At 47.2% G+C, this 16967-nt stretch overlaps 1 protein-coding gene across 3 annotated transcripts in view; it reads right to left on the bottom strand.

Moving 5' to 3' along the window:
• Positions 1–16967, bottom strand: part of LOC144173883 (uncharacterized) — a 91771-nt gene that overhangs the window by 33698 nt on the left and 41106 nt on the right. For all 3 annotated transcript variants that reach the window (XR_013323398.1, XM_077702185.1, XM_077702186.1), the window contains exons 2-3: positions 3299–3377; positions 856–903 (exon numbers count right to left, since the gene is read on the bottom strand). Coding sequence is in view for 2 of the 3 variants with exons in the window: in XM_077702185.1 (XP_077558311.1) it covers positions 856–903; positions 3299–3377 (127 nt within the window). In the remaining variant the exon portion in view is untranslated. The remainder of the gene's footprint in view (positions 1–855; positions 904–3298; positions 3378–16967) is intronic.

Here is a 16967-nt window from a genome sequence, read left to right as displayed (position 1 = left end):
GAGGAAAACAAGCGAAACTTCTGCGCTGAGGAGTTGAACCCGTAAAAAGTGCCTCGTGCGGCGCCTTTTCCCGGGGCGGAATGTAAAGAAACAAAAACAAATTGCAATACTGGAGCCATGACGTTTAAAACAACCAGCATCATACCCTCCTGGAGGGCCTTAAATTACATCATTATGCACAACAATGCTTATTGTAGTGACTGAATCAAGGAATAGAGCGTGCAATGACAACGCTACTTGGTGCCGGGCACCGCCGCTGTACCGTTAGTAGTTTTTACCGGGCTGTAGCCAGCTTATGAGTTCACGTATAGTAATGTTGGGAAAGTTGCAATTTTGTGACAGAAGTGCTTTTTGTATGCCATGATATGGTCCCCGCTACTTGAATTCGCCTTAAGAAAGTGACACCGAAAAAGTATCACAAGGGAAGCGTTACCCAAATTCCTGCCAAGGCACGGCAGTGTACGTGTGCTCCGCATATAAGAAAAAAAAAAAGTTACAATCTTTGTGTTCCAGTTATCTAGGCACCGCATTGGTGCCATACCGACGGTATCTTGCCGCCCACCCTACATATTTAGGTCGCAGCGTATATACACATCTAGCGTGCGCTATTTACTCATGCGCTATTTACTCCACGTAACGTTTCATTCCGACTTCTGCGAATTTCAGTGGTAGAGTTGACGCAAGTTATTCAAATATCGTGACAGCGGTCTCGGTGTTTGAATTGCAGGTAGCTACAATCATTTGCTGTTTTTTTTTGTTCAAGGGTAACTGCACGCTCGTGAAATTCTGAGGCAAATGCATCGAGTAATCGCGCATTGCAGAGCACTTACGCGTGATATCGTGGGAGTGACTTACCCAAGATACCCGGTCCTTGTTCAAAAGTGTCTACAGCTGTTATGTCGGCTGAAACAAGAAATGCGACAATGAGCAATTAACACAAAGCACTTTGAAGCTTTACAATTTGTAGGCGACATGACAGGACGCTGAGCCGACATTTATTTGGCATGGTCAGTAATGTGCGGAGCGGTATAATACACAGTGTTTAGGTTACGCTAATGTCCTTGGCGTGATCACGACAGACATTGCGACGCCCAACAATAGAGTTGCGATGAAAACAAGATTAAACAATCTATGCTCGGTGTCACTGTTTATGTAAAAAAATATCGTAAGTTTGCCATAAAAAAGGAACGCAACTGTGCAAGTGGCTAAACATGCTGCTTTTATTTATCTTCAATTTATTTTCCGGTCTGACGGAGTGACTGCTAAACGATGACTGCCCCACTTTGCGTGTTTTCTTTATGTTTTTACGCCTTCTGCTGCTTGGTCGGGATTTCATATTTCGGAAGCGTGTACGTAACAAAGATTGTTGAAATACTTGTGCACAGTCACAAGTCACATTGTAGGAACGGAAGTGCAAAATTTTATGCGTGACCAGTGTCATGCCTGGCAAAAACTGGGACACTTTAAATAAATGTATACCGTATGGTCCTTTCTGTGCAGAGCTTAATTGGGATATTTGTTCCCGAGACTTCAATAACCCCATATTTTGATACGCACGCGCATGGGGGAATGTGGTGCTCCTTCGTGATTCATTCATAGTGACGGGCGGTTGATTCGGTGCCGGCCACACTAATTTCAGGCAGGTTCTCGGATTTTTTGGAGGCTCACAAACTGAAATAAACCGCTTTGCGCACGCTCATTTGTTGATGACTAGTCATTTTCGTAACACGACTTGGTAACGGTATGTTTGGCTCGCGTACAAATTGTATTTAAATTCAAGTACTGCACTATATGAATAAAAATAAATGTAATGACAATAAAGAGTAACGTTTATAACTACATTTATAACTATCAAAACGCAACTGAAGAGCAAGTATACTTTATTTTCTATCGGACTGCATGCCGGCACATAGCCTTATAGTGTTTCTGAATTTAGTGTACCACAGAACTGTCGTACCAGCTATAGAAAGTGACCCGTGGAAACGTATCTTAAGGCTTTCCTATCTTTATTGCCTCCATTTCGCTCATGTATCCGTTTTCTCTGCAAAAGCTTTGCTCGCGATCTGACTATATATGCTACGAGTGGGTAACCAGTTTCACTTGCGATACAAGTGCGCGCAACAAGTCAGCGGCACGCAACATCAGTAGGTCTAGGTTTCCAAAGCACGCATTGAAAACATAAGGCACACTGGAATACGCAATCAGAGGTGAGGAGTATATATATAATGCACAAGGCTGCTGGAGCGTGACGAATCTATGCATTGGATGCGCATCAAGACGCGAGTTTTCTGACCGGTTTCAGACTGAGTTTCGTGAGCTCACTCGTAGTTGACTACCACGGGTTCGGAAGAATTACATCAACTCAATACTTAGTGTTTAACGGAATGTCAGAAAGAAAACGGCATGGCTGCGGCCTTGAATAAATACGTATCCACGCTGTGAAATGGTCCTTGTAGATTCGTGTAAACCTTCAGACAGCCTGCTGTCAGTTTCAAGTGTAGCCCAACGAGTCACATCAATTGCTCCCACACAGGCAATGTGTTTACTGCGCTCACTCAGTGCTTACTTCGCTTTCAGCATGACTCACCCGGCGATGACCTCGAAGTTTCCATGCACGGTATTTAGAATGAACGTCGTATGCGCCGAAGATTCAGAAGATTTCACCTCGTGATAGCCAATAATTTTGCCTCAGGATTTAGATTTTCCCTTACATTTTACGTTTTTTTTTGCGACAGCCTGTTAACCATTGCTGCAGTGGCATTAGGCCCCAAACACAGCGCCAACTTACCAACGCAGATTGCTCCATGTTCATTCACCCGACTACGCGTTGCCCACTGAAACAATACAGCCACTTGTGCCAAAACTGGCTTCCCTATAAAGGCACACCGCGGAGCTATCTGATCCGCACACTCCTGCAGCACTGCACATCCTCCCTGGTTGCGCACTTGTTACGTGATGGGCTTGCCTACAAGTTGCGAGTGCGTGATGGTGCATTCGTGATACTGTGAGGGCATGCTGTTAGAGGTGGACTGATGTGATCGTGAGGAGGGCACGTGCTCTGCAGTGTTCCGGCTTGTGGTACCGAGGCCACGACGTTGCAGGCAGCGAGCGGCAACCACGGTTCCGGCAGATGCAAAGGGATGCGAAGGCGGAGAGCAAGAGAGAGGAAGAGAGAGGAGGAGGAGAAGACAGGCGGTAGTAAGGAGAAGCACAGCGTTACCGTGACCCTCGTAGAGATAAGCGATATGAAGGGGAGCGGCGGGAGGCGGCGGGCCCTGGAGCGCTTCCTGATACGTACGGTAGCCCTCGAGGAACTGGCTCACAAAGTCGCTGTAGTTCCGCACGTCACGCATCCGGAAAAGCAGGGATTCTGGAATCTGCAAAAGGACGTGCATGGGAGCGTTAAAAAAGGCCACAGCTCAGCACCACGCTAGGGTAACGCTGCAAAGCGCTGCGCGCGTGTGGCTTTCATGGGCGCTTTGAATTAGATAGACGCCGTCGCAGAGCGCGCAAGCTTGCGCGACACATTTGAGCACCGCGAACGCGAGGCCAGAGGTCGAGTGTCTTAAGATGAATTCTAAGATTGCCGCTGTTTTTCCATTTCTCCGTGGGGCATCCGTTTGGCAGCGCGGCATATGCCTTCTAAAACAAGAAATAATTTCTTTCTGGTAACGCGGTCACGCAGTTGTGCTCACCCGATTACTACAAAAAGGAAATCTGCACCGCAAAATAGAGCCTCCGCAGATGCTGTATGCGGTACAATTGCATGTGAACTCCCAAAGGGGAATTGTCGAATAAATTTTTAGTTGCTATTTCTGAAGCCACTTTAAAGGGGCTTCCCAACTACACACATGCATTGCCGGAAATAGATTTTTTCAAGCGCCATATAAGCAGTCTGTTAGCAAAGTGGGAAGGTCTTGAGCCCTTTTATTAAATTCCTGCACACAATTCCACGTACCCCATCAGACACCGTGTACACCGAGCCCCGTTAATGTCGCCTTCACTCTACACGCAGATGCTTTGCTTGGCGACCATTTTAGTGGATAATATAAGCGGTCTTGTATGAAAACAAACAGTCCCTAAGGCATTTTATTAAATTTACACACACCAAGCTTCCTTGAAGGCGGCTTCTCTGCTTCACACAAACGCAATGCTGAAGCACAATTTAAAGGGGTAGTACAAGAATTTCATGGCCCTGAGGACGGCAGAGCCACTGCCAAGCAAGAGAGCAGGGTGTAGTCGTTTATTTTTATTTGTGCCCGCAAAATTTGACACTAGTTGCAATTTCTGCTTTTCTTGGTGTACTTTCAGCAGTTCCAGATCTCATGATTTTAGCATATTTGTGACAGATTCTGTCCGGCGGTATAGTGCGCAAATGAAGCGCACTGCTAATCTTTATTTTTTTCTAATCTTTTATTCACTGACTGCTGATGAAGACTCCGCACGGAAGAGGCATACTCCAGAATATTGCGTACAAATTAATTGTATGCAAGCAATTTCACATTTTTATGGGCATTTTGCAGTTTTTTCTGCAAATAGAACAGATTTCTTAAGGCTTTTAAGCACACTTCATTGTCATATCAAAATACAGATCTTTTCTTGGTTATATGGGGGAGAGCACAAGGTCGCGGGTTCGATTCCCGGCCGCGGCGGCCGCTTTTCTGATGGAGGCGAAAAGCAAAAACGCCCGTGTGTACGAGATTTCGGCGCACGATAAAGATCCCCAGGTGGTCAAAATTAATCCGGAGCCCTCCACTACGGTGCGCCTCATCGCCTGCGTTGCGTCGGCGCGTTAAACCCTACAATCAATCAATTATATGGGGGAACGCTGCCTTTGCATAGTTAATTTCAATTCCCCACTGTACACAACAATCATGCGAGGCTTGAAGACGTCGATCAATTTTGATTTGATCCGTTGCATAGTTACAAGGGTGTAAATAAAACAGTCGTCGGCAAAAACTTCATCATAATTTTTCAATAATTGTGGAAATATCTCTTATAAAAAACAACAAAAGAGGCCCTAGAACAGATCCTTGTGGCACACAATACTGTAATAGAACTAGGTGTACAATTCCCAATGCGTAATTTCTGCTGACGGCCTCCTAAATACGCGACCATCTAATTTATTATATATGAACTAATTCCTAGTTGCTGAAGTTTAAAAATCAATTTTTGCGCGGAACTTTATCAAAAGCTTTGGCAAAACCTACACGGCTGACGTCAGTTTGTTGTCGTGCCAGAAATAAATAACAATCATAAACTGTTAACATCAGATAAGTAACAGTTGTCAATGCCTTCCTGAATCCATTTTGATGGAGATAAACAATTCTTTCGACTCAAGAAAAATAATAATGTGCCTTGCATTAGTTGTTCTGCGTCCTTGCAACACAGAAAGGTGAGAGAAGTTGGATGATAATTTTTCACATGGATCCGATTGCCAGCTTTGAATACACGTTTTACATCATAGTGCGCAATTTTTGCGGTAATAAGGATGTTTCCACAGACTTTATAAAAATTATCGGTAAACAAAATGACACACATTCAGCATACCTTCGTAACAATTCGCTAGGAATTCCTTCTGGTCGCATCTTTCGCGCCTAGCTATATAGAACCTGATCGAACACCCCATCCTGTTGAATATAAAAGGCGTTGCTAAAGAATCCATAGCCCAAGCGTGTGAACAAGCCTGGTAAGCATCCACACGCATCGGTTTAATCGTTCGTGAAAACAGACTGAAAGAAATGGTTGAAACTATATGTTAGCTCTGCTTTTTGCGCCACTGTTTCAGATCCAGTTTTTATCTGTTCAATTTCCTCCTTTTATTCCTCACGTGAAGCCGATACTTGTGAAACCAACTCAAGCTTCTGTTTTAAATTGTAACGCTCTTGTAAAAACAACGCCAAAGCAAGTAGTTCATAAACCGGTTATTCATGGAAGCTAGCAAAATAACAGTCTTTTTATACCGTAGAGGGCAGCAGATAGCATTGTACACGCTAATTAAGAGGCTGCAACGTATATTAACCTAATCACCGCGTTAGCCCCGGTGAGCCTGCCTCGTGTGAGCCGTTAGGCTGTCCCAGGCAAGCGCGGCGGCCTTTAAAAATCTTGAGCAGCAAAACGAAACAAAACGAAACAAAACTACCGAAAAAACCTAAATATAAGCGAACAAAATCACAAAGCTTTGTCTCGTGTACCAAAGCGGAAAAGAAACAAAAACAAAATACAAAATAAGAGCTTTCAGAAAAGTAAAACATAAACGAACAAAACCACGAAGATTTATCTTATGCAGCAACCTCACACGAATACGACAAAAATGAGAAAAAGAAAACGAAAAACACAATGCGCACCCAACCCCAAGAAAGACAAGCACGCACGATTCTTCTCGTTGGATGTACTGGACGTTGAATGTAGCGAATCGGATGGATGTACTGATTCATTGGATGTATTGACATACGCGTTGGATCTATAGTGACTCAGGTGGGTGTCTTGAATCGTTGGATGTTATGACCCAAGTATCACGTGGTCTAGTGGATGTCCTGACTCGTTGTATCCAATGACTCGTTGGATGTAGTGACCATCAGCTGTGCTTGGGGCTCATGGCGGAGAGAATAGCCGATCTTCCGCCGAACATCAAGATATCCAGGAGTGGGCATCGCCTCCTCTGGTCCGGGCGCACCCATGAGACTGTCATGTCCCTGTGGACTTTCGCAAGTACCACGGATCCGATCGCAAGATACACGAGAGGACGTAGACGCCCTCTGCTTTTGTACTGCCTTCTCCATCCCTGACTAGACCTTGAGTCACCTCTCATAAATAATGATGATTATATGAAAATGTACAGGCCCTAGAGCACTTCATTAAGACATCAAGTATCATTAGAAAGCGGCATGCACAGAACTCCTTTAAGTTCGGCTTACTACTATGCAAAAATGCATCACTAAAGACATTTTATTCATGGCCTGAAGAGTCAGACGCCAAATTCTGCAGACTCTCGCGCGTTTTCTTCATGGCATTTTCGTGTGCCTCCAGAGTGTGACACATCAGGCGCTACTAAAGACGGACTGCGGGGTTTCTTCGTCGAGTCCACATCGAAATGCTTCCGCCCTTCGAACGAAAAGGAAGAAAAATGCAGGGAGACCTACAAATCGGATTACATTCGAGTAACACTTTTATGGCTGACCACTGGACACGTTTTTTAACTAGCACACAGCTGCATGCGTGTGTGCGTGTGTGTGTGTTGGGGGGAGGGGGCGAGGAAAGTACAGTGCACAGAGATGAGTTTACACACTTTGTGCACTCGTGCTGCTTCGCGTTCTCTGTACAACCTGTGACTGGAGTAAGTGTTACACCAGTGTAAATGCACATTGAAGAGCCTCGACTGTTCATGAAGAGCGGCTACTTATGTGTCGACTTATGTGTCACCGTAGCGAAGGCCCACAGAAGAACCGATGCGATAGTTGACGGCGTAGAGTACGATGTATCCCGGTCACCGGATTTTATGTATTCGCCCGTAGCGGGACGAAGGTTGCACGCAACGGTGTCCTACAACTCCTACAGTTTCCCTGACACCTTCCTTCGTTACGTACCTGTTAGCGGTGTAGGCCACGTGTTGCTTCCGCACGAGGACTGCTTTCTCCCGGTCCCACTCGCGTACCTGACATGGGAGAATATCGAAGAGCTTGCCTTCCAGCATCTCGTTGAACGCGCCCGCGAGCGTGGCGAGCGTTAGACAGCCTCTGTCGTATAGTTAAGAATCCCTTCGAGCTCTTCGTCCGCCATCTAAGCAATGTAGTCTGTTGTAGGCTGCTGTTGCCCACCACTGCTGTCACTAAGTTCGCCAAGTTCATACCGGGCCGGAAGGTACTTCGGGAATGCACTCTGCCAGGCGGCGATTTTCAGGCGTAGCACGGCTGCGTCAACGGCTGGACCAGAGGCGTCGTCACCAAGCGAGGCTCGGGAACCTGTCACGCTTTCCAAGATGACGCGTGGGCTCTTGTTCTTCCGAGCCGCTTCCCCGGCTTCATCGCCCATGGACGGTCCGGAGTTTTTGCTGTCTGGCTCTTCGCGCTCCATCGTTAGGTCGTCGCGCTTGGGTTGCGAGTCTCCACAATTTTCTTCGAGACGATTTGTAGATTCTTCCTTGTCGTTACCGCTGGACAGCGGGCTTTGGTGGGCGTATTTTCGATTTTTGCCTGGATCGCGGTTCTCCTCAGATGGCTCCGGTGTGTCAGAGATCTCGTTGTTAGCTAGATCTCACACATGGACTTCGGTCACGGTAATAAATCACGGCTGACGGTCGGTCAGTTAAACGCGCCAGCCCGAAGGGAGCTGCTGGGACGCCGGTTCCATACTGGCCGCGGCTGCCATTCTGTATGCCGTTAGCGCAGTTAAACCTATAAACTGAAAGGGCAGGGAAGCGTTCTGCGGGCAACAACCAGACCAGGAAAACGATGGTAATGATGATGCCAACAAGAATAAGATGAGACCGACAGTGATAATCAGGGAAGTTATGAGGGGAAGGAGGAGAGGCTCACTGTGGTGTCGCGTTGGCGACGGCCCCGGAGGGCGGAGAGAGGACAGATGTGCACTCGGGTAGCAGAGTCAAGCCAGCAGTAATTTATTGAGACTGACGTCACATACATACCCTGGGGTTAGTCTCCGGATGGTAGAACCACCGAAAACGAAACTAAAACCCCAGATACTATATTCCTCCCCCCCCCCCTCTTAGGAAAAGAACAAAACCAGCAAAGGTAATAACATTCCCATTAGTTCATTTGCACTGTACTTCACTGGATGGAGTACTTTGCCTCAGCCAACAACCGCAAACACGCTCTCTTTTCGCCTTTTCTTTTGTTCTTTTTCTTGTCCTTGTTGGCGGACTCGTCGTCGTACTCGACGTCCTCGATCTTGGACTGGGCCTCTTCGTCGGTCTTCTCGGCGTCTCCCTCGGGCTCGTCGGCCCTCTCCCCTTTCTTCAGTAGGAGAAGCTTGATCGGGTGTTCAATGGACTGTGAGTGCTTCTCGGCGGCATCTTTGATGCGTCGCTCCTGGAGGTACTCGGTCTGATCTTTCTTACCAGAATCTCTGGCCTCGGAAGTCATTTTTGTTATTTCTGACTCCATCTGCGCCTCCAATGACTGGACCTCGCTCGTCAATTGCGACTCTTTCCGTCTGGCTTCATCAAGTGAGGACAAGATGTTTTTGAAGTCTGTGCGAAGAGATTCAATCTCAGACGTTAACTTTAGGACCTCCGCTTGTCTCTTTTTTGCAAGCAGCCTGTTTGCTGCGTCCTTTTCTATAGCGACTCCAGAAGGGAAATCGAAGTTCCATTCACCTTCAAGCCAGCGTAGAATCCGCGGTGCGATGTAGCTAACTGTCGCTCAAGCTGGTTGACAATCACAGGCTCCTTGTCGTCGCTGGGTGGGGTCTCGATGTTTCGCACCGGTGGCCGGGTGTGTTGTTTCACACGAGGTGACGACGGTTGCGTGGACGCGGCGTACGGCAGGCATTCCTGAAGTGGCCTCGTTTACCACACTTTAAGCACGTTTTTCCGAGGGCTGGGCACTGTTGAAGTGGATGCCGCGTACGGCCACATGTTGTCGGCGGTGAACTTCGGTTGCTGGTTCTGAAGGTAGTGGATGGAAATTCGCGACGAGGAAATCGAAGCGGCCGAGTTCCTTGAGTCCCGTTGATCGCTTGAACTATCTCTTCTCTAGCTGCTCCATATCGTTGCATCAGATCCTGGCCTTCGGTTACGTTTTAGATGACTTGGATGGCTTTGTCAAACGTCTGTGCCGGGCCTTCTGCGAGCAGGTGTTCCCTGGTGTGACCTGACACAATTCCCACGATGAGTTGATCAACGAGCGAAAAGGCTTCTCCTGAGCCAAAGTTGCATTATCGACCAAAATATTGAACACGGCGCGCTAACTCGATCGGCGATTCGGTCTCTTCTTGACATAAGCTTCGAAATTAGATACGGCTGATCCGTTGCGATGCCGCAACGTTGAAGTGAGTCGCGAGGCCTTGGACGAGGTCTCATTAACGGCATGTCCGCCCGCCGTTCTGGTTGACTCATCAGGTAAGCGATTAGATTTGGTTCTGCTCCTAAAAATGTTTTGAGAACTGTCGCTTTCCGTTGCGGTGAGAAATCTTCGCGTCCTGCGGCGATAAGATACGTTTCAAACAAGCGGCACCACTTCTTCGATGGAATGGCCGGCCTCCCGGAGTCCGCCAAAAATGGAGGTTGCTTCGCCGCTGTCAGCCATGTTGCGTCTAGTCGAGGAAGAAGCGCTCACAAACTACTGAACGGCGTGGCGCGACCTTTGCTTTCTCAGAGGAAATACCCGTTGCAACTTGTAAATGTTTAACAGTCTGGCTTCACCTTGACATTTTCCTTGGCGTATTTGCTGCTTGAAGCTCGACGTACGGCGATTTAGTGGCTGTGATGCTGGTCGCCGTTATCTCGCCGGCGCAGTCGTCTGCGTAGGCCTGACCCTCTATCGCGCTCCGCTGAACGTTTCGGCACTCACTTCGTGAAAACAAAACTTGTGGCCTGTTCGGCGGCTTACACATTATTGAAGAAATGAGGAGCGCTTACTCTTACAGTTCTTGCGTCGGCTGCGCTGTTGTGGTGTCGCGTCGGCGACGGCCCCAGAGGGCGGAGGGAGAACATACGTGCACTCTGGTTACAGAGGCAAGCATTTATTCATACTGACGTCGCATATATACCCTGGGGCTAGCCCCCTCGTGGTAGAACCCCCGACATCGAAACTGAAACCCCGGATACAGCACGCACATAGTAAAACGTTCAATGACGTGCCATTTAAAGTCCTGGAAGATCGATAAAATTATGTTTTGGCGAGACGTTAAGGGCTAGTATTAGCCATTGTGAGTGGGCTAACAACTAATAAGGCAAAAAATTAACAAACCCCATTCCCTCCGGAAACAGGCGTGCGTGCGACACTTCACATCAGGGAAAACGAAAATGACCAAAATCGAAAAGCAGTGACTGCAAAACGAAGACAATTGTGCCAAAATTGAAACGCAACGACCGAAATTAAAACGCGACATAATTGATTGACCAAAGCGAAACCCTTTCATTTCGCTTAGCTTCACCCGCACGCGAATGTTTGGTAAACGTTACTGTAAAATATTCTGCGATTATTGGGAACGTTTACTTCATTGGCTTCGCGCTCTTCTGCGGAGCGAACCACGCGTGGCCTACCCATGCCGCTCTAGAACTTGAACTGCTCGACGAGAGCGAGCTACAGCACCTGCGATGTGGCGTGATGCGATCGACGACGCTGATTGGCTTCCACTGTGGCGTGATACAGAACGACACTTATGCACGCGCCAGCTACGGACGGGGAGCGAGAGCTGCTCACGAAAGCAAGTGGATAAGTTGGCACAGTCAACATTTTATCCCTGGCCAATCCCCCCGAGTGGGTATGTCTCAACACGTCAAGTGCCTCCTCATCCACTTCATCTACATCCTCAGGGTCATCTTCATCAGAGAAGTATAAATTTGACTTTGCCGCGAGACGTTTTGGCGTACGCCATCATCACTGGCCCAAGTCAGCCAATACAAGCTTTGCTTGAAAGAACAAACAAACAAACAAACAAACAAACAAACAAACAAACAAACAAACAAACAAACAAACAAACAAACAAACAAACAAACAAACAAACAAACAAACAAACAAACAAACAAACAAGCAAACAAAAAACTAGATGGTTGGCCGTGAGATACGCGATAAACGGTGAAAATGTAAGGACGGCCAATATGACCAAAAAAGGGGAAGAACTAACGTAAACGAAGAACTGGAGGTGAAAACAAGCCGAGGTATTTGGCATCAGAAAGTAGAATCGCTGCGATGACTCAAAGGGCAGCGATTTGCTTTTTGAGGCTGCAGCAGGTCGCTCGAGAGCAAAGAGCTTCGCGGGGAAGTTTACCCATTATGACAGGACATGTGTGGTCGGCGGAAAGGAAAGAGAAATTGTTCGACACCTTTTGTTGGAATGTGATTGTATCCAATAACATGTGAGGGAAATGCCCGCCTTCTCGAAGCAATTGGATTTAGAGGTAATTCGGAGAGATTAAACTACAAACTCGTGTAGGTGACCCAAATGAGATTGGAATACCTGTGGAGGAACAGCTACAAAACAGTTGTACCACGCAACAATACTTATATTTATACTTGAGCTCACTGCTGACAGCAGGGCTAAAATTGGAAGGGTCGTATTTGTTGTCGGCCCTCATGTTCAGATGGGATGCCAATAACAGATGCCAATCATCATCATCATCATCCCAGTTGACAGCCGTAAACGCTGCCCCAACATTGGAGGCTTCACACCCGCGCGCGCGGCAACTTCCCATCAAGTCTACTTCTCAATCTAGAAGTGACCGAAACGGCACGAAGTTACAACATCGCGTTGTAATAGATTAAAAATAATACCATATTTACAAGTCTAGCTTCGCTACGTCTAATTTTAAGCCACATCTAACGTTTCGTCTTTTCTCCCCAAAGTTCAACACAGCGAAAGTCGACAGCCCATACGAGTATAATTAGACGCCTATTCAAGCATGTGGCAATTTCGAACGTAAACGTCGTTTTTTTGTGTGCTACTTTTGCGACAGAATCTTCCTTACGAGCCACAGCCGACCAAGGCGCGCAGTCGCGCCGATACGCACGTCATTAACAAAAGATAGGAGCAAAGCAAACAAACGAACCACACAAAGCCCTTTGAGTTGTCTGCCACGTGTAAGTAGTTTCAATTAACCCGGAGTCATTATGCATGGCCTACGTCATGGACAACTTCTCCGCTGCATGACCAGGCACTTAAACCCACTCCTTTGCCCGACTGCTTCAAGCACTCAGTTTTTGTTGTATTGCTCACTGAATTTTTTTACTAAGATTAATCTACTGCTCTTCCTACCAGTTTCTCTGTCAGAGAAAATGGACGCATGTGCGCGCTTTCGAAAACAGTTCAAGATCGTTAATTTTGACATGTCAAAGTATGAGGAAACCGGGCAGAACAACCAGAAAGGTTAACACGTAGTTGCTATGAGCGAATTTACGACAGCCCAGCTGTGAGGGCAGGCGTGCATTCAGTCTGGATTCGAGGTCTAAAATCTACAGTAAAGCCCGCTTATATCGAACAGCGCGAGGATTGTAAAATAGTTCGATATAGCAAAAATTCGGTATAGAAAGTGAAGCAAAAAAAAAAAAAACTTACTGCGACACCCCGCTCACCACATTCCACCTCGTATACTCCTGTCCCCACTCCCCTAACCCACCCCCCTTCCCCACCCTGGAGCAGTGGGAGACTGAGCTGACCAGCCCGGACCCGGCCCGCCAGAGGGCCTTGGTTTCTCGGGCCATTGAGTCGGCCCGGTCAAGAGGCATCCTGGACTAGGGACGCTTCACCACCACCCTTTTGCTCCAATAAACGTTTACTACTACTACTACTACTATGACAGCAATCTTGCCGATGCAGTCACGAACTAACGCTGAGCTCTTACCACTCTGCAGTTCACTATTGATACGACACTTTCTCAGAAAGAAAACATTAATTTAGTGGAGCAGAAGAACTGCGTGAGTGTAGCCTGCTTCTTGGAGCACAACGCGTTGCTACAAGCACGAGACCGCTGCCCTCAATGGCACTGCAGTATCGCCGTAGCAGGGTCACGGCAGCGACGGCTTTGCTCGTGCTCGGAAGCGGTACGGAGTCCTCGGCGTCTTCGACAGAGCGGAGACAAGCATGGATACAACCGAATAACGGCGAACCCAGCGAGCCGAGCAAGTGCGGGCAGCGAGTGGGGCGGACTTGAAGTTCAGTGAAACCGCAGCCCGCAGCGCCCAATGTGGCGCTTTCGGCTCCAACGGCATGCGTGCGTGGAGCTGGTCCACTCTGCTACGGCCGGTTTGGACGCGCCCGAGCTCGCGCGGGAGTTGCAGGCGACACCCGGCCTACTGCTGCACGCCGATGTATTGCGGGAAAGCCTGTCGCATGCCTAAGGAGAGCGAAAAATCCCGTGCAGGAGAGTATCCATTGTGAGCAAAATTGCGTTCCATATAAAAAAGTTTTAGCAGAATTATACAAGGGTTCGATATAGGCAATAATTTGATATATCCGTGTTCGATATAAGCGGCCTTTACTGCACTAGCTTACACCCCACCCCAATTAAAAAGGCACCCACATTAGCATTTCACGTCGAAGGTTTTCAAGTCTACATCTAGCCTGCAGATGTGAGCCGTCATGCGACACGCCATTTGTGCGCTCCCCTCACATTTCATTTCTAGCAGGGTGTCGAACCGGAACCGAACCGAACCGAAAACCGGAACTGAACCGGTATTTTTGCCGGAACTGAACCCGAACCCGAACCGTTATTTTTTGAGCACGCTGAACCCGAACCGGAACTGAACCGAAAAAAGAAATAACGGTTACCGGTTCATGCCGAAACGGTTCGACCCTCTGTTGTTGACATTGCACAGTCAATGCAATTCAGGCTTTTTTTTCTTTCACGTACCATCAACTTCGTACCTGCTCGCTCACTTCCCCCTCCAGACAATTGAACACTATCACGCTCTATGTAACAACAAGGGAAATGAATGAGCACCAATGTAGCAATGGTCTGTTGCTGCTGGAAGCGCGAGCGTAGTGGAAGCTGACCAAAGGAAATGTCATTCTCCGCAGCTTGCAGGGGATATAAAACGATTTTGCCCGTCCCTAGCTGCAACTTTAGTGGAGAAATCAGGCTGCAGGAGTGCTCCAGTGTGCAGCAGCGAAAGCCCGATGTGTGCAAACCTTTTCCATTTCATAATTTCTTTAAAAGGTCCGACACCTGCAAATTGTAATATTTGACAAATTTGACTGCTCAGTCAAATTTGTTCTGCTCAGTGCTCTCAGCTGCTCAGTGGCTAAACCGCTTGATGCTGACCAAAAGTGGCTTCGATGTCCCTTAACCACGACCATTTTTGAGGACAGTATCGTGGACAAGCTCCGTTTTTTACAAGTAATAATAACAACAGATATGTCAGGGAAAACTGTTAAGGTGCGCACTTGATCTCTTGGCAAGAAACTGCAGTCCTCGACCTTGTCTTGGAAGCAGCAACAGTAATAAAGCAGATGACACGTGCAGAAAGGACGGCCGGTACCTCACACTGTCCCATTCGCCGAGCGATCATCTTTTCTGCTTGTTCTGCAGTTTTTTCTCTTTCAGGTCTGGTTTTTTTTCGAAGGTGCACTTGTACTGACTGCCCAACTCGCTACATTACTTCTACTGCTACTCGATCCGGAGGGGAGTACTGATTTGATTTGATTGTGGGGTTTAACGCGCCGACCCAGCACAGGCGATGAGGCGCGCCGTAGTGGAGGGCTTCGAATTAATTTTGACCACCTGGGGATCTTTAACATGCACCGAAATTTTGTACACACGGGCGTTTTTGCTTTTCGTCTCCATCAGAAAAGCGGCCGCTTCGGCCGGGAATCGAACCCGCGACCTCGCGCTCAGCAGTGCCTTAGCCACTGAGCCACCGAGGCAGGTCAGAGGGGAGTACTGCTGTGGACGAATTAAAGAGCGCCTACCCAAAAAAGTTCTTCTCATGCTCCGCGCGTAAAATTTTTCTTTCATTTTGTAACAGCATAATCTGTTATAAGATTACGCAATGTAGCACACGGAATGATGGCCGGGGGTCAGGCGGTACGATGACATACTGATTGTAATGCACACATCCAGTATAGCTTTCGCAAAAGGAATTGCAGTGGTCAGAGCAATAATGCAGTGACTGAGCGTTAACTAAAGCTTACTTTTAACAAAAGTGTGGCTAACACATTCGATAGGGTGACAGCTAAGAAATTATTCAGGGTGACCAAATGATCTAATTCATTGGTAGTATTTATGTGCCTGTAGTAGGGTTTTTCTGTTTTGTTACAAATATAAAAAAAATGTGCGCCATTGGTATTAAGCGCTGATATTTCAACACGCCAGTACGCAGACCTAAATTTAAGGCTTCAAGGTAAGCGTTATAGGCGATTCCATAGCGACGATTGCGATTTCACCAAAAAATGAAAGGGCAGAATATATATCCCACCGTCATATCTCTTGGCGGTGGCTTTATGAATAGTCGCTAGGACAACATAAAGTCTGGACGAGAAAGTAGGTAGTAAATCGTCACCACTCCATCTGTTTTTCTAATATCTCGTGATTTTTTAAAGTTTCCTTTGCAATTGCGCCACTGCCCTTGGGGAACAGCAGCATTTTGAATTTTTGTTTGTGTTTTGACTTTACTGTCGCTTTAAACTACTAAATGTTTTTTTTTCTAATTTCAGTGACAATTCAAATCATCGAACCGGTTCGCGAACCGGTTCAAGCTCCCGAACCGGTTCGCGAACCGGTTCGGCACGTGATTTTGTCGAACCGGAACTGAACCGGAACGAAATTATTTCACCCGAACCCGAACCGTAACCGAACCGGTATTTTTTTCGGTTCGACACCCTGATTTCTAGTCACTTTTTTTTTCGCAGAGTCATTTAACAGGTTAGTATCTTTATTAGGGCGCTCTTCCCCAGCCATCGACAGTTACACAACCTATGCTGTATCTCTTTCCCTGTCTTGTGTGCTGTGAATAATCTGCCCACCTCTGTGTTATCGGATTGCGATCTTCGTGTAGATGTTCTTGTCTTCCAGCATCTGAACCTTAAAGTGCTTTCACCGATACGTACGTAATTAAGGTATAAGCCTAGACATACAAACATCGTTGCCTACGTGACGCACCCCGATGGAAGTCATATCGCTGCTAGTAGGCAGAGACAAAACAAATAATCCCTATCTCTCTCTCACTCTCTGAGAATATACATCTGTTTAACTCTCCTCTGTTCATTACCTGCTCATCGTTATGTTAGGTTAGGGAGCAATCGGACGCTGCGTTTCTCCCATTTCACAGTGGCGTTTACCGATTCAGGAT

This window comes from Haemaphysalis longicornis, unplaced genomic scaffold (genome assembly GCF_048455015.1).
Source record: "Haemaphysalis longicornis isolate Haplotype H1 unplaced genomic scaffold, Haemaphysalis longicornis Haplotype H1 scaffold_3, whole genome shotgun sequence".
Taxonomy (NCBI): Eukaryota; Metazoa; Arthropoda; class Arachnida; order Ixodida; family Ixodidae; genus Haemaphysalis; species Haemaphysalis longicornis.
This window is presented reverse-complemented; position numbering and strand designations above follow the sequence as displayed.